The 18,851-nt window shown below is 38.2% G+C and overlaps 1 protein-coding gene across 2 annotated transcripts in view; it reads left to right on the top strand.

The window, feature by feature from the left end:
• The window catches only part of CDK14 (cyclin dependent kinase 14), a 306,222-nt gene that overhangs the window by 196,354 nt on the left and 91,017 nt on the right, over positions 1 to 18,851 (top strand). For both annotated transcript variants that reach the window (XM_071735199.1, XM_071735201.1), the window contains one exon: positions 9,018 to 9,081. In XM_071735199.1, the coding sequence (XP_071591300.1) occupies positions 9,018 to 9,081 (64 nt within the window). The remainder of the gene's footprint in view (positions 1 to 9,017; positions 9,082 to 18,851) is intronic.

Below are 18,851 nucleotides of genomic sequence, written 5' to 3' on the forward strand. Positions count from 1 at the left end.
ACATCTCTCAATGTTCTGTCAGTCCCCTGGGAGGAAGGGGAGAGAAATCTGTTGAGGGCAGCTGTACTCTTCTGCATGAGTTTTCATTCTGTTCTTTTCCTGATCCAAAGCTCTACAGGTGCACAAAACCACATTCACTTCTCTTCTTAGGAAGGTTCAGTTTCATTCTGTTGAGTCATTTTACAGTTTCTACAGCTCCAAAGTAGACATCAGAGACACTTAAGTCTAGGTTGTCAGGATTTTCTTTATTCTGATAATGGGATTGCTTGTTGATAGAAGACTTCTCAGCACAGGTGGCTGGGAAGCCTAAAGGACAGGTTCTCAGTTCTGCTGCTTCAACCACTTCAGCATGGAGCATCCCTCACAGAGGAGCCCTCATTTCACTTTGGAGCTAAACACTGTCTCCTATTAGCATGGGCTGTGCTTTTTAATTAACTTGTAAATAGGCTAAAGGGCTGCATAGCTGCACTGGTTTGAGAGAATGTGCAGTTTCTGTTGGGAGTTTTCCTTTTTTCCTTTTGCTGCTAATTTCAGATACTCTCCCTACAGCATAGGCCCCTCTGCTTTCAAAATCAGTTTGCCATACCCTGTTTTCATAGTGGTTTTAGCATTCATCTCATTGACAGTAATGTTTTAGTAAGAATCACTAAATAAATAAAAATCCAAACACTTTATTTCACTATGTGAACCTTTATGAAAGTTAAAAGTCGCTAAAATAGGGCACTGTCATGAGATACACTCATTACTGCAGAAAGAGGATGCTACAGCCCAGAACAAGTTGTTTCACTCTTCCTTTTTTCTCATTGTGAAATTTAGGTTAAATCACTCTGGTTTTGCTCTATGATTTAGATTGGATTATGTACAGATGTTTGGTTTTTTTTAAAATCTCATTGACAGACCTCTTTTTGTGATCCAAAGTGTAGTACATATTTAGTAGGTCCTTTTTTGTAATAAACAAAACTCTCCCTTGACTGAGCAGCTAAGGAAACTGGCAGATCAAAGCTCAGCAGTGCTTTGTGCTAAGGGTGGGGATTTCATTTAATCCTGTCCTGATGGGCTGCAGTGCTGGGTCTGTGGTGATGCCAGCTCTATCCCTCCTCCTCCCAGCTGTCCTGCCCAGCTCAAGCAGAGAGAGTGGGTAGAGCCAGGCTCTGCGAAGGCGTCTGTGTTTCTGAAGTCTCCAGTTCTGTCCTCCTCCTCCTGTTGGCACAGTTGCAGTGGTGTCTCTGCTGAGGTCCCTGAGAAAGGTAGCTGTGGTTATTGTGGCTGTGAAGAGAACAATGAGTTTGTTTCCTGCAAACAGTCTGGAAACTGTGCTGGGATAAATTTTTGATGCGGGCAGCTACATCGTTTATATACACAAAGCAATGTTGGAAAAAATCACATATGAAAAAGATTTCCTGGAAAGATGACTTTGGGTTTTGCCTTTTTGGGGAAAGGATGTTAAGAACACTGGGGTTCTGTACTATTTCAGGTAACTCATTTTTCATCCTTGACAGAACTAAAGCACAAATATTAGTTGAACTCAGTTTTTTTAATTATTGTGTGTTGTTAAAGTTTTTGGGGAATGTTGATCCTAATTTCATGTTTTGCTGCCTCACTCATATTGGCACAATACTTAAATGTTTTCAAAGCCAGCTTCATCATAAACCACTCCTTATGCTCAAAGCAAGTGGTGGTTTTATTATTCCCATAAAAAAGACTGATGATATTCTACCTGATGGCTGAAAGAGTCAGCCTTGTGTTTTGGGTGAACTTGGAGAATAAGCCTCAGTAACTTCTATTTTTCACAAAACAGCATTAGTTTCTGTACAGCAGAAACAAGATTGTGGGGATGTTGAGGAGGTACCTTCTCTCATTTTTGTTGCTGTTGTGTCCTGTACACATTGTCTGTGTAGCTGTTACTCCTTAGAGCTCTTGAAAGAATTGCATACCTTGCTTTTCTTTTTGTTCTTGAGAAAATGCTTATATAAATCACAAAATAAAACTTGCAAAAGAAAACCACCAATCAGCTTGTTTTCTAACTAGCTTTGTTTTCTCTTACCTCCATAGCTCTAACTGGACGTGATGAGTGAATGCAGATCACATTAAACATGTTCTGCTACTTCTACCATGTATCATCAAATTGTGCTTATTTTTATTATTTTGCTAATATTTACAGAGATATAAGAAAGCAAAAATTACCTGTTCTATATATAAAATTGAAAATGAGAATTTGGATGTATGAGTTTTGTGTATAAAGACTTGTGGGCTTCTGTTTAACACTTCTGTTCTGAAGAGGAATCATACACAAGTTATGTTACTTTGTTTTCTGTATGCTTCATATGTTTGTCTGGTATTTTCTTTTTTAGCTGTGTGGAAGTAATATAGGGATGTTTTGATGACAGTTGACTGAAAAAAAAACACAGAAAGAGTTTTCTGCATAAGAAAAAACTTTTTACTAGTAAAAAATTTTTTACTTAAATACAGTTTTCAGGCTCTGAACCTGGCCCTCAGTGTTTTCCACATGGGATGCAACTGCCTTGCTCACCCAGTCTCACTTCAGCTATTTTAAGTTTGAATTGATGTAGATTCCTGGTTCAGAAACTATATGTAATTTTTGCCATTCGTTTTATGACGTAAGGCTTCAATATTTTAAATCTTAAGGACAACGAATAGGCATGAGACCTTTATTTTTCATTAATCCAAATAGCTATATTGTTGCCATTTTAGCTGATAGGGATGTCTTCAGCAAAAAAATGAGGTCGCTTCTTCAGTTCAGCTGGGAATTGTGGAACACCCACAACCTTCCCAAAATTAAAACATGTTTGGCATCTATCTAACAAAAGGCATAAAGTCATTACACAAATTGATAGATTTATTGCCCCTTTCTGGAAACTGAATTGCTAAGCTCCTGATGTGAAGAAATGACTGGCATTGAGGCAATTCCATTTCTGTCTCTGTCTTTTGGATATTAAACTTGACACTCAGCTGTCATCCATCATGCCCAGCAGAGAATGGAAAGAAGCCTCACTGCAGTTGTCAGTCAGCAGACTCTGGGTCAGCATGCATAATAAACAAATAGTTGCCATTTTTTTAAAAAGCCCCTTATGCTAAGACCAAATGCTAAACTGAAGGACAAAGTTCCTCCTTCTGCCTTCACTGCTACACATATTTTGTGCTAACTGACATGATGGGGTAACAATACAGCACCTTCTCTGCCTGTGGAAGATGTGATTAAGATCTCCCTAGCAGTAGGTCAAGAGAGGTTCTCCTCCCCCTCTATTCTGCATTGGTGAGGCCGCACCTGGAGTATTGTGTCCAGTTCTGGGCCCCTCAGTTCAAGAAGGACAGGGAAGTGCTTGAAAGAGTCCAGCGCAGAGCTACTAAGATGATTAAGGGAGTGGAACATCTCCCTTATGAGGAAAGGCTGAGGGAGCTGGGTCTCTTTAGTTTGGAGAAAAGGAGACTGAGGGGTGACCTCATCAATGTTTTCAAATATGCAAGGGGTGAGTGTCAGGGAGATGGAGTTAGGCTTTTCTCAGTGGTGACCAGTGATAGGACAAGGGATAATGGGTGTAAATTGGAGCATAGGAGGTTCAAGTTGAATATCTGAAAAATTTTTTTTACTGTAAGGGTGACAGAGCCCTGGAACAGGCTGCCCAGGGGGGTTGTGGAGTCTCCTTCACTGGAGACATTCAAAACCCGCCTGGACACGTTCCTAGGCGATGTACTCTAGGGGGCCCTGCTCTGGCAGGGGGGGTTGGACTAGATGATCTTTCGAGGTCCTTCCAACCTCTAGGATTCTATGATTCTATGATTCTATGAATGGTCATGTGAAGTTTTCTCTTCCAGACTAGATGGGACATTGAATGTCCAGAGGTGGCTTTGAGAGTGATGGAGCTGCCATAGCAAAACACTGCAACGTGCACTGCTTCTCAAGAGCCAAATCTAAAGCAGCAACGTGTTTCCTATAACAAAAGGGAAAAGTACTCCTAGGTTTTTGATGAAGTTCAAAGCTTCACTAGAAATGTATGACTCTGGGAGAATAAAGCAAATTTGTATTGAAAAATCGAACATCTGAGCCTTCCAAATCTCACTCAAATGAGAGAAATTAATTGGAAAATTCTGGACTTGAATAGACCATGTCACCTGTGGTACATCACAGCCAAGGACTCACTAAATGCAGTATGTTTTAGTCAGGAAAAAGGAAGACCAGAGCAGAAATCTTGATGTTCCTTAAAAAGGAGAATAAAACAAGAAAACATTTTTACACAGAGCTTTTAACTTTTTCCTAGTGAAAAATCTAGGAAATTTTCCAGCAAAAACTTATTTTTATTAAAGGGGTTGGAAAATATTCACTCTCTTGACATTTTTTTGACTGAACTTTATTTGTCAAGGTGACCTAATGTGAAAAAATGTGAAAATACAGCAGATCACTTAGCCTGTTTTCCATAAATGCTTTTTAAAGAAAGGCAGATCATTTGCATGCTGATCTTGTTTTTCATTCTGCTCTGTTGGTACAAAACCCTGAACTCTGAACCAAACTACAAAACCACAGGCTGCATGTTCTTTGTCTTGTTGAAGTCTAAACCATCTCCTTTCTTGAGGATCATCAGATCTAACAAGGTTTAAAGCATTATTTCAGCTTTGTATATTCACAGATCATAGTGTAAATGGAAATGCTTGTTCTTTAATAATTATGCCAGCACTTGGGAAAAGAGCTGGTGGGAAAGATTTGTAGTGCTGCTCATCTCACAAGATATTCAGATGACTTCTCTGCACAAATTATTGCCCTGAGTGACCTTATTGCACAGTAGTAATAGGGAATGTTTTTGCATTTGAAGCAGAATACAGGACAAGGAGACTAATTGCATTGATAGAGTGGCATAATGCTCACTGTAAAATAATGACTCTCTTGGACATGAGGGAGCACGTTAATTAGGGGGGAATTATGAGTCTTTGTGACATCAGACAAAAAAAGCAAACACCTTCTTCTTACATCAAGAAATGAAGGAAACACAATAGACCTTAATGCATTTTTGGCACATTTCCAGGGAAATCTTTCTATATCATGCATGTATATGAAGATTTGGGCAGCAGGTTCTGGTTTCCTAACTTTCAGGTAAACCATAACAATGTAAACTGGCAGTAAGTGTATTGGGACCTCAGTACCCTGATATATTTTGTTTGATATTTTCATATAAATAGGTTTCTTACCTTACAAATTAGATCACAAGTTTCAAATGAGAAGGTCATTTTATCTCATTTGTCAGGAAATTGAGTCCAGAGTGCTTTATCTTACAGTTGTATTTAGCATGGAACAGCAAAACCCCAACAGGTTATGGAGGTTTTTTTGCAGAAACCATAACCATCCTGGTCCCTGGAAAACATTAAATCCACTCCAAATGTGAGAACTGTAGGTCATTCTTTTGTTAGTAATTCAGTTAAAAAAACCAGGATATCAGATCATGCAAGTTGAATGTTTACCTCACTGAGACGCAAAATATCAGTAGAGAAAGCAAACAAGTTAGTCTTTTTTTAAAAAAAATTATTTAAAAAAAATATTCTCAGTGGTAAATAAAATCTTATTTCCAGTATGAAATTAGGGCTTGATTGCCACAACAATGTTTATTTATATATTTTCGGACCACAAAATGAAAAGAAGTGCTAAAATGTAGAAGAGACAGAACTGGTGGCATGATTGGGGTCAGAAGTAAGTGGTGAACCATGATACTTCTGGTGTTCAGCTGTTGTTGCAAGTCCCTGTTTCTCCTCTATCTTCCACTTCCACTGGTTGCTGTAAGGCTGGACTTGCTTTCTAGCACTGGCTGGGTAAGCAGTGGTTTGCTGGGTCCCTCCTATAAGCAGTTAGATGCTAAGGTGTTGCCAGTGGTTTGGTCTGGATAATGAATCCTAACTGCTAAGGGAGAGTGTTTTGGAGTAAAACCAGAATACAGTTGGCTTCTCCCTTCCTCCTCCATTTTTTTTTCCATGTTGTTCTCCTAATTCTCTTGTAAGCTGCAAAGCAAGGCAGATGCCTCTCCACCCTGGGGTTACAGGTGAACTCCACTTTGTTTATAGCAGGTGTCAAAACTCCTAATCCCCCCCCCCCCCATCAAAAGGGGACTGATTACTCTTTAGAAGCATCAATTGCAAGGGGATGCTTACAAATGGCTTTCTGTTGACATAGCTGTGGGCAGTGACTGTTTCATTTTACCCAGTCCCGTGGATGCCTTCTCCTCCTTTGTAGGCTGTTAGTTCACATATTGTGAATTTCTGTATTGTGCGTGTTAAAAATTGTGTGGAGGAATTATGATCTTTACAGTGTTGTACAATGCAGTAAAATCCAGTGTTTGGATCCTTGCCTGAACTACCTAGTGCCCCATACCTAAAAATGGTAGGCATTTAGTTGACAGAAAACCCCAGTTGTTTTTAGCCTGACTGCTACCCTTAACAGAAGGTATAAATTCTGTAGGTGGTTTGATTACTCCAATGCACAGAACTTGTTTGTAGCTGGCTCTTAAAACACTGTAGCAGCAGCAGGTGTGCTGGAATAGTATTAAAGAAATGGAAAACTTGTGAAACAAAAAAATGGTGAGCCACGTAAGATTTGAAGCAAAAGTGATCTCCCAGCAAGCCCTCTTCAGTGGATTTGATGTTACTTTGAAAATCAAAACAATCAATATTTTAATCTCCACATTATATAAATTGGTATGATAAATATTCTGCCTTCCACTGGAAGTTTCAGGTTTTAGCTGCTTCTAATATGTATCTATACAGTGCCTTGGCTGCCTATGTCTCATCTAAAATAAGACCTAATTAAAAGCGTACATTTAGAGGGATGTGGCTAATTTTCTTATATTCATTTCGTTTCATGAGTGAAAATTCCATTGATTTGCTAAGAGGAGTTGCAGAGCTGAGGGTCATATTTCTTAATTTAAACTGTGGACGCAAGAAATCTGTTTTTAATCCACGAGCTCCCTCTCCTGGTCTGGCACCTGCTTGGCACTCGGAGCTTGATTAATGCAGGCACAATGTGAAGTTATTTGCCAATTGCTTTAATCATGACATGGTGTCAGCGGTGTCTCCTGATTTCTTCAATGGGTAATCAGAGAATTGTGCTCTCGGTGACAGCAATAATGAAATTAATAGGGGTGTTGTGATGAATCAGGGTTACAGAGCCAGCTCTACCTTACTCAAATGACAATTAAGACATGTTTCACAAAGGCTGAAAATAACGTCCTACCAAACAGTATTTAAAAATAAAATCAGTGAACTTGTATATCCAGATAGGCACATGAATGTATACTGCATAATTGCACTGATACTGGCATCTTTTTTTTTTCTTGGTTCTCTGCTTTCACCTCTTTCTGGTCACGCTACATCTAAATTGAGCTGTTTTTTAATTGTATTTGGTAATGAAGAAAGATCTATGCATTAATGTTATTGGGACCACAAACATGTTACTGTTGTAAACCGTTTAACAAACTTGAGTCTACAGAGACATAGAGTACACCTTGTAGGTAAGAATTCCTCTTGCATCAAGTTTTTAATCCAGTTTCTAGATTTTATGAAATAAATTTCTGACAGAAAAAGAATTTTGTGTGTGTTTTAGCTTCCCAGTCCAGATTCTAAGAATGTTTTTAAGCTTGAATTTGTCAACGTGAACAAAAGTTCACATAGGTTAAGAAGTACAAGACATATTCTAGAGTGGTCGTTCCTTAAATGCTCTTTGTGCTGCCTGTGTTTTGTGTGAATTACAGCAGAGACAATTAAAAAAAAAATATCTCTTCAGCTCCAAGTGATTTGGAGTATATGTCTTGTATACTGCCCTGAACTGTCACAAACCTGCACATACTTAGACCAGAGATTTTCACACTAACTTTATGCTTGCTTTGTGCTGGTCTAAGTGACCACAGAACATCTCAGTAACTCAGCATGTGCAGGTTCAGACAGAGTCAGAGGAGCTGCATCACTGGTAGGGGCAGGGCTGGCAGAGGGTTCTGTACATTTATTACAGTGCAGAACAAGCACTGGACTGGTGTGAATCACTTTCACTTCAGAATATCAGCCTTTTATTCCAAGGTCTGAGCTTATAAAAATATTGAAAACAGACCCTATCGTTTTCATTCATGTTAAAAATTGGGTGTAAATTTGTAACAAGGAAGATTTCACTAGTGAAATACCAAATTCCACAATTCATTCAGAAATACATTTGTAGAGCTGCTGGGTTAGGTGTTCCCCTCGGCTCCACTGAAAGCAAGGATTGACAGTTATGTCTCTTGAAACAAAACGTGTTTGGGAGAACTAGGTATAGCAGTTATTTCAATTTCTTTATTATTTGTGCCAAAGACATGAGGGGTGAACTGCTCATGTGAGCAGAATATATAAGATGCACCTGAGAAGTGTCAAATGCTTTGCTGCTGAAAGTTGGTCTGACTTACACTACAAGAAGGGTAATTGAAATGAATAGAAACAAAGCATAATGCATTAGTCAGTTAAGTCTTTATTTCCTAAAAATTTACTATTTTTATCTATACTACATCTACTTAAAATTACAATTATTCACTGTACATGCTTGTTCAGGCTATGCTTTTAGTTATCTGCTTAATCGTCTGTGCAGATATTCTGTCCTAGCATCTATTAGATATTTGTTCGTCTTATTTAAGTTTACAGGGATTTAAATTATTTATTATTTAAAATATCCAGCTTCTGTAACTCTAGCATACTGAGATAAGCAGATATCTTAACACTTGTCAATGGAAAGTAACAAATATGTATTGATTAAATAGACAACATGACAGGAACATAGCAACGGTACATGCTTTACTGATTCCTGTGTTACTTTGAAATCATGGTAATCATTTCAGTTTTTATACCTTTCCCACCCCCCTCCCCAGAATTAAGCCTATTTAGAGTTTAGGTCGTGAGTTACACTGAGCTTACAATTAGGAGTGGTGGTATGCAATTCTATGACTTGTTAAAGCAATGTCTGGTTTCTTTTTTTTTTTTTTTCTCTCTCTTTATATGCACAGGTACTTGGAACACCAAATGAAGATACGTGGCCTGGAGTCCACTCTTTACCCCATTTCAAACCAGGTAGGTCAAAGTACCAAGTTCATCCAAATTCTCTTCCTGGAAATACAGGACACAGACTGTTACATCCCCACTCACAAGCTTAAAAATAATCTGGCATGCAGTGCAGGAACCATGGTGCACATTTTCTAGCTCCTTAATTTTTTTGTGCTCAGGTTGTGAGTTTTTTGTTTGTTTGGTTTTTTTTAATTTCTTTGGGGTTTTTTGTTTTTTTTGTGGCTTTTTTTGTTGTTTTGTTTTGGGGTTTTTTTTGCTTTTTTTTCTGTAATTACAGTGTGAGCCCTTACCTGTTTGCATTCCTCAGCTACCAAGTGTTATACTTTTCAAATTCCTGATAAGCTGATCAATATTACTTCTCCACTGATCACCCTGAACTTTGAGCAATACTAAAGGAAACTAAAGAGTAGTGAAAAGACTGTGAAAGCTGAAGTTACTGCTAGATCATCTGTTAGTACCTTTCTACAAAGGTTCCGTTTTTTGTGTGTTGTGCTTCAAGGTGTCATAGTCTACAACCATTCTAGAAAAGCTCTTTTACCATCTGATATATTGTTGTGAGAGGAATCTGGACTTTTTGCCTAGAGATTGGAAGTACATGGTCAGCTTCAATATCCTATTTATGTATTTGTATGCATGTGTTAGATGTAATCTTGTGAACTTCTGAGTAGTGGTCTTAGAAATACTGGTTTTTAAACATACCAAGCAGGCAAATGGGTAGGAGACATACTGGATGAGCAGAATGGTGAAATACTGGAACTTGTTTTCCAGATATCTTTGACATCTCCATCTTGTTCCAAATGGGATCTGAGCATCCTGAACTTTCTTGAACCTGCTGAGAGTAGGTTTGAGCTATATGGTAAAAACAAGGTTACTAGATGCTTTCAGATGAAGCACTTAATTGGCTCCCAGGATATTTTATTAGGATGAGTCTTCAGGTCATAACCATATGACTGAAGTCTTGAAGTGAGTGACAAGAATTGAGCCAGGAAGACAATTTCACAAGTTTTTGTCCTTGCAGGGCTCAGGTCTCTCAGTAAACTCCTGGTTCTCCTTTACTGCAGATGATAGTCCCTTCAGCTTTTGTCCTGAACTGTGACAAGCAGGCATCCTATGTAATTTAAATCTAATTTCTAAACCATCTTATAGCTTGGACATAAAGAAGATTCACTTTTTATTCTGGCCTGTCTTATTCATCAGATCTGCAGGTTTTTTAGTCTCTGGTCTAGTGTTGTCTTATTGCTGTACATCGCAATCACTCTCTAGTGATCTCTAGTGAATTAGTAATACTATTTTAACAAGTAGTTTTCCACTGAAATGCTAAGTATACCTCAGTTATCTTCCCTAAATCAGTGTGTCACTCAGTTTACAAGCTTTTGTGTTTCCCCTTCTTGTACTAATTAAAAGGTAAGGATATCACACATCCTTACAGAACTATGGTGGTTTTTAACAGCAGTCCAAAGACATTGATTTTACCCAAGAATAATAAAGAGGAGGTGAAAACCTGGAAATGTCCCTGAATGATCTTTGGGTTTGTTCTTATTTTTATTCTTTTGTGTGGCAGAGAAAGGTTTTGAACAGTAGATGGCAGCCAAGAAATTTCCTGGTTTTGTTTTTCTGTTTGGCTTCCAAGTGTTCAGGGGTGTGGGCTTACTACCTCAGAATGCCAGGAAATAAATCCACAGTAGGCACTTAATTAAATCTAATTTTTATACAGGCATCACATTAGATTTGCTTTTACTTTCTCCATCCCAGATTCTGGATTTTGTCAGCTATGAATACTAAAAACTTACACACATGTGGAATAGGGACAGGAGGAAAGATGCCTCCAAGACAGAAAATGGTCACTTGGTGTCTTTACCATTTCTGCATGGTGTGGTCTTTGTTCTCTCAGATCCTTTCCACCTTTGTAAAATATGTAGAATTTCAAGTCAGAGTAATTACTATTCTTGTTGGCAATTATTTAATCTTTCTAGGGCCTAATAGTGCAAAGTGCTGAGTTCCTTAATTCCCATATTCAGTGGAGGTCTGAGAGCACTCCAAAAGAAAAAGCCCTCTACTGTACACATGCCATGTTCTGCACTCCCCTTTTACCACCTTGTATCCTTCATGGCCTCAGTAGCAGCATTTTTCTTTGTCTTTCAATTCCTATTTGCCGATTTCATAAATTACAATTGAAAGTTTAATTTAAATGGACAACCAAAATTTGGCTTACATACCCCCAAACTGAGTAATTGTTCTTTATGATGGCAAAGCACAGAATGGTTACAGCAGCAAAACACCATCTCTGGGATCCTACTGGGGCACCAGCATCTAAAGTGTACTCTGCACAAAGTGCTTTACTCATGCCTTTAGGGTTGTTGGAGTTGTTTGGTCATGGATACCAGGCTCTCTGTTGTTTCATTAAAAATTATTTTCTTTCATGACAGTCTCTGCATAGAAGTTTTTTGGCTATGGCAAGGCTGCATTTTTCCCTTCCACAGATGCTCAGCCAGCCGTGCTCCCCTCCCTGTTTGTCTGAAATTGTTACACCCTAGAGAAAACTAAAAGACTCTTCTTCCCCCACTGACTTCTTTGGAGCAAAAATTGAGGTTAATGCTTTAATAATACAGCTAAGATTACTTAATCTTTTTCTTTCCTTAGCAAAAACTGCAGGAGAGAACCTGAAATGTCTTGCCAAATCTGAACCAATTCATTTTTTCTTTAAGTTCTGTGTAATTACTGTACTTAAACATATATGATACTGATTAAGTATCACATATCCTGTGCTTTGTGTGTCTTTATGAGTTTTAAGCCTCATTAAGTGCAAACAGTAACTTTGATAAACTGAGATGTGCAGGGAGCACTGGTGGTGAGGGTATCAACATCCACTCGGGCAAGGCTTTTATGCTATGCAAACTTATAGGATTTGAACAGAAAGTATCAGTGATAAATAGTTACTCTAGTTAAAAAAATGCTGGTCACATTAATTGCCTGTGGGTCTGGGAAGACTGTTGAGAGTGAAAACAAAATTTCATTGCATTTCTTGTTTGCATACGGACTTAAATAACTAAATTTCATGCTGTGATTTGATAGGGCACAGTCATGTGTTGCAGAGAGCTAGTCAAAGTTTACTAGAAGAAACATGTCGGAAAAACATGGCATTAGTCTCTTCCCTACCACACTGGCCAAGGGTCTGATTATTATGGAAAGCAGCCAGTGCATAAACAGCAATGATTTCTGACATCTTAATATGTGGGAACACTTCCGAGGCTGAATAAGAAATGTGTTCCTAAGGCTAGCTGTGGGTGGCTCTGCATCATCTAAACCCCTAACCTCAGTTAAAATCAGTGTTTTTAACAGCCTGTAATTATGAAAATAAAATGGTCATAATTTGTTTTGCCATTTAAAAAGTCAAAAAACAGCCCATAATTTATCTCTGTGCTTTGAGACCTTTGCTTACTTTCTATCTTACAAGTATTCTCAGTAACATGGGAGATACTTAAGGCTAAAAATTGGCCTGGGCTTTGAGCTTTCTCTGTGCCTCGGTCTGCATCCACTTGGTTTCTGTTTGCACCTATGTGCACAGACACACGTTTTCTGCTTAGTGCATTAAAGATAATCTAAATAATACATTTGAAAATCCTGAAACACTTCAGAAGTATTTCAGTAACTTTGTGTTATCTCTGATTCATCTTGAAGCTGTTATGACTACTATAATCCTGAATGGACCTTCCTGTACTCACCAAAGAAATCCAGCCATTCAGGATAACAGTCAAAGTCAATTATCTGCCTTCAAATATGAAGGCACTTTGAGGAAATTATGAAAAAGTGTTAGTTGCTGTTTCAATAAATCTTGAGGTTTCATCCAGCTTAGGAGCCTTGTGTTACAGGATATTGGACAGAGACACTAAATTATGACCATGACCTCTAACACATGACTTGGAGAACATGTTTTCTCTATTTATTCTTTTGTTACAATACTTCAAGGAATATGTACGTTTGCTGCACTAAAACTGATCCAACTACGAATTATAGCACTGGACCAGTGTCTCCAAGAATGAAATGAAAATAGGCATCTGCTGCTTCTCATCTGCATGAGTGCAGCATTCAAAAAACCCTGCTTCCTTACCAGTTTTGTGTCTGAGCTTTCTTGAGTTTTGATTATTCTCTCAATTGTTATTAAGTTTTCTGCTTTCATAGTCTGAAGTCTTACATTTCTTCTCCAGCCAATTCTGTTGGATTCAGAGTCCTGCCCAAACAGTTGAACAGGATGAGCCTTTGGATCAGCATTTATGCTTAAGTTTTCTCTTTTCTGACGTTCTCAATTAGTGTTTGGGATTAGTGCTGCTTAACTTCCATCGCGGGAAGTTAAATAGAGATTTACCAGAAGGACCACTCAGTGAAAAAAGTGGGAGAAGGTAATACCTGGTCAAAATGGAAGATAAATAAGTCCATCGCTGGCAACAAAGAGATGGTAACAGTCAGGGAGAAAGAGTAACCTCTAGGAAAACTGAAGAAAAGTTGACAATGCTTTGTAATATCAAATGTGCATCAATTACCTATAAAATACTTTTTCTAGGTGAAAAAAAGTTTAAATATATAATCTTGGGTTGATGGTATAAGAGCATGAACCTCCCTATGATCAACAGATGATCAGATAAAATATAAGTTGCACCAGGGGAGGTTTAGACTAGATTTGAGGAAGAATTTATTTACCTAGAGAGCAGTTAGGCATTGGAATGGGCTGTCCAGGGCGGTGGTGGAGTCATCATCCCTGGAACTATTTAAAAACTGTAGATAAGGCACTTCAGGGCATGCTCTAGTGAGTGATACAGATACTGATAAATACATTTTATTTGGGGGGAAATGTTGACAGTTCGACGTAGTGATCTTAGAGGTCTTTCCCAACTGTGACAATGCTGTGTTCAAATAATACACTTGAAAAGGTACCTTTTTGAGGCAGTGGAAACATGTATTGAGCACTGATTTGAAAAGAGAATCCCTAAAGTCAGGATGTCAGGAGAGTCAGGAGTTAGGAGAAAGAGTCTCTCCTTAAGGAGAAAGCAGAAGGAAAAAAGAGTGAGAAAACAGCATTCATAGGAACTACTTCATAACACGGCATCTATCACAGATTGACAGATACTTAATGGATTTATAAAAAAATCCAGTCTGTGACTGACAAAACCACTGGAGGGCTGGTGTTCTGACTTAGGAATTCTGCTTTGCTTCCCAGGTGATCAATAAATATAGATTTATATTTTAGAAGTGTGATCTGCCTAGCTGCATCTTAACAGCTGATTGATAGTCAAATTTTTTCAAAGGATTAAGTCTTCATTTAGAGTAGGGCTGGGCTGAAACACTGGTTTGGCACAAACCCATGGCAATACCATATAGGAGGACACAGGCTTTTCAAACTTTCATAACAGTTTTTCCTACAGAGTTCCCCCAAAGCCTGATGTCAGTTTGTTACATGCCAAATCAATATCTTGTTTGTTTATATCTACACTGATGCCAGTAAATGTTCCCAGGTGATGTGGGAGTCTGTGCTGTGAAGCTGTTCGAGCAGCCTCTGGCATGCCTTTAGCTCATGGCAGCAACCAATTTGAAACAATTCCTGAGCATGTTTTGGGAGTTTGTGTGGGCTTCTCCTCAGAAAAAGAAAGTTCCCACCTCCTGTATTGGAGGATGGAGGTGGAAGGGTGCTGTATGGACAAAGGACAGTGACGGTGTCCCAGACAGGCAAAAGTCCCAAGCAAATTAAATTATGGTTCTAAATGTTGTCTTCAGGAATCTGTGTACTTGAAGCAAGGAGAGAGAGGAATCTGTAAAGGAGATTTTAATTTCTCCCCCTCTCTTTTAGTTTTGGCAAAATTGTAGTATTTGGTGTTTCCTCAAGTCACAACCCAAATGAAACAGAGCTGTCAGTGTTTTCACCATTCTTTGAACAAAATTGCATGGAACTGAAAAGTTAAAGTGCCTGCTAAACATGCAAGGGAGCCAGGGTGAGCACCACTAAAAGGTAGAACCATTTGCTATAAAAGCCCAGTGCTTTAGGCAATACTGGCTATTAAAATTATGGTTTCTACTCATGCTCAGTAGGGAGCTAAGAAAACAGAATCTATCCTTCTGATTTACACAACCTGTGCTCTGCTAAACCAGGTGCTTTAGGGAGTGGAGAAGACGAGACGGGAATGGAGGGTGGGGACTTGAAATGATTTTTCCCAAAACATTTGGCATACAAAAAAGCAAAGTTTAACTCATTATTATGGTAAAACTCCAGTTATGATTTAACTAATTACACATTAATGCTGCAATTAGTGCTTGAAAATTTGCTTGTCAGCATGGGTGCTTGTCTTTGTATCTTTAGCTAACATAATTTAAATATTTTTAGGCATGAATCTTTAATAAAAGTAGCATGACTCTTACATATCTCAATACAATGTTAGTTACTTTAGACTTTTAATTTCAATGTAAAGAAAACCCATTTAAAGAAATCGTACATTAGACTCTTCAAAATATTAATTATGATGATGTTTAAATATTTGCATTTAAGCTAATCACATTTGGTTTTAAAGAGAGAAGAACATTAATCAAGGAATGCGTATTAGCTGGCATGTTTTGATTAACCACATAAAAAAATGCCTTGCAGTCAAACTGGTGATTATCACTAGTGCTAAAAAAGGAGCTAAAAATCAAAATGTAGTCTGCTTCTAATTCCTCATGTAGCTTTTCTTGTCTATTCTAGGTTCTTTCAAGGCAAACATGGCAAAGGTATAATAGTTCATGTGTTTTTCTGACAGATAAAAACGCCCTCATCTTGTTTTCTGTTACTTATATGCATGTGCTTATTTTTTTGAATTCTCACAGCAGACCAGTAGTTCCTTCAGTAGTCTGCTAATAAGCTCAGTAGTGAGTTCTGCTGAAGTTTGCTTCTGTTTGAGCCTATCCTTGGTGCAGGGCAGTCAGATGGACCATGTTTATCAGGCAGATAATGAAGTTTGCAGTGGAGAGCATGTACATATATATATGAAGGCACACATGTGAGAATGCATGTGTAGCACTATTGCTGGAGAGTGGTTGTCTGAAGGTAATAAAAAATAAATAGAAATATTGTTTGTTGCTATAAAAAATAGCAATATGGTTGATTTTAAGACAATGTAGGATGGGGCTTTGAGCAGCCTGGTCTAGTTGGAAGTGTCCCTGCCCATACAGAGGGGTTGGAACTTCTTGGTCTTCAAGGGTCCCTTCCAACCCAAACCATTCTGTGACTCTATGAACTTAACACAGGTACTCTAATAGACAAGCTTTCTGGCACAGTCCTTTTTTCCTCCCAAAAGTGTTCAAGCAGAGTACAATTTGGGAGCGCCTGTTTTAAGAAAATAATTTTTAATTTTTTATGCATCAGGTTTGTCAAATCAACCAGCTCAAAAAATTCCTCCCTCTCTTCCCTTTGGTTGTTCTCTTCTGCTTCCATTTTGCAGTTGTTGTTCCTATAGCTTTGTGGATGGTACTGTTTTTGGGGCACAGCTGTAAAACCTTTCTTGGCACATGAGACATTGAGTAAGCTGTGCTGCAAGGTCTGAAGCAAACAGCAACTCAGAGCCATGGACTGCTGGAAGAATGTTTGTGGAACTGCAGCATCCAGCATCTGAGTGAGTGGAGTTCAGTGCCCAGAACAGTGAATCTTAGCTCTGAGGCTGGGCTGCTGAAGATGTGGATGTCATATATCAACGTGCTCCTTTTCAATGCTGTTTTAAAATTGTAAGAGTAAATGGTATGCTCCAGGAAGATCATGCAATTTGTACTTCTTTCCCTTAAGGAATTTGAGTACTATTTGCTTGCTTTTATTTATTCAGTATTCTATAGGGATCTCTTTACAGAGCATTGTGAAAATACCACTTAATTAATAAAGATTTGGCTAACTTGGCCTTCTAAGAAGCAAATGGTAAACACTTTTAGAAGCTGTGGGATTTGAAGAAAAACTGAAATATCTTCTTCCTTCTTTTGTTACCCATAATTAAAAAATCGCCTTTGACTACTGAAATACAGCACGGATGCAAAAAGCCAGCTCTGTAACAGTGAGACATGGTTGTTAGTGAGTTTGGTGACTGTATATTTGGGATAAAAATGCAGAGGATCAAGTTTTGCTTCTTGAATTTGTTCCCAAAAGATTTGCAAATATTTAAGTGTTTGCATAAAGGAAATTAAAATCACACTTTTTACTTTAAATTTCAGATAAGCTTACCATGTCAGTTTTCCAGTGTTTTTATTCAAAATAAGCACATTTAAAAATAATAAACTGAAAATATTTTAACTCTAGTATGTATAGTCACATTTTGAACTACAAAAATTCAAAATACATCTCAGATCAAATTGTTATCTTTAAATGTACAGTTTTTTAAGTTTCGTTAATCTCAATGTTGGTGAGAGTGAGCAGCAGGCACAGCAAGACAGTCTGCCTCATCTTCTGGACAGTGGCTTGCATGTGTTAGAGGATGGGTGGGTGATGATGTGAAGGTCTGCATGAAATTCTTGCATGTGCCTGTTTGCCTTTCAGTTCTGAGACAGAGATAGGAAGTTTTGGCCATACAGAGTTTCTTCCACAAAGTTGGACCAAGATGCGGACCACAGTTGGACTGTGTTGCTGCCTTACGTGATGTAGGACTTTTTGGGACAGATTTCATGGTAATTCTGCAGTATTTCCAGGATCCTGCATTAAGTCAGGATACTACTATTTTTTATGATCAAATAAATGGAAGCATCTGAAAAACAGCCACCAAAGCTATATCCTTGAAAGTATCATAATGTAATTTTGTGCAGCTGGCCAGAAACATGTTTGTCAAGCTTTGGATTTGGTTGTATTAAGTCCATGTAGCAATATAGGACAGAGGCATTCATACAGGTGCTTTAGACTAGTTCATGCTGAAAAGTAACTCAGGAGAAAACGTGGTGATGTAATTGTGACACTGAATTCCATTTCTGTCATTAATTGAACACAAGCCAGAGATCTTCAGATAAAAGTTGGGAAGTTACCTTTCTTTTGCCTGTGTTATAACTACTAAGTTGGTGTTTGTAGGTGTGTTATGTTGTGGTTTCACAGTTCAGGACATAAAAATCTGGTTCACAATGCAGAAACTCAAGGACAAGAGTGGCGTAGCTTCTCTGTTCTGGCATCTCTGAAATCAAAATCAGCTTTTTTTGTTATGGTGCTTTTTATTCTCTGACGGAGTATTTCAGGAAAGTACTGAAAGCTGCCATGTACATGAAGCTATGCTTAATTACCACATCTAGTTATACTGTCCATGAAACTTAACAGACTCTGCTTGCAGGCATGACCACAAAAATGTGTAGAAAAATATGAGCTATATTTTATCAGTATGTGGTTTCTTTCCTTACACAGAACTTAAAAGGAGGAGCCTCTAGCCTGCTTGTAGTAGGAGGGAAAGAGTTTTCATCAATGGTTAGGAGAAGCATGGTCTGCAGTGTCACAGCATATAAATGGAGTTTGAAATTAAGGACTAAAGATAAAAATTTGCCTCTCTATAAAGGGGCCTTCGCTCTTTCTGTGTTTACCCCCTAGTTTTCCCTCTCCCTGCCTGATAAATATGATGAATAAGGTATTTATTTAACAGAGGTTTAGAGCGAAGCAGTAGTCTGATTAAAAAAGAAAGATCCTTTTAGAAGGTAGTTCATTTTGCTTGTAGATGTCCCTTATGACAGCATTTACATAGCTTGTTCCAGTGTATTACTGGATGAGTGTATTACTTTTTTAGTAAACGCTCATCTGGCACAGCAAT

Source organism: Heliangelus exortis, chromosome 2, assembly GCF_036169615.1.
Source record: "Heliangelus exortis chromosome 2, bHelExo1.hap1, whole genome shotgun sequence".
In the NCBI taxonomy this organism is placed as follows: domain Eukaryota; kingdom Metazoa; phylum Chordata; class Aves; order Apodiformes; family Trochilidae; genus Heliangelus; species Heliangelus exortis.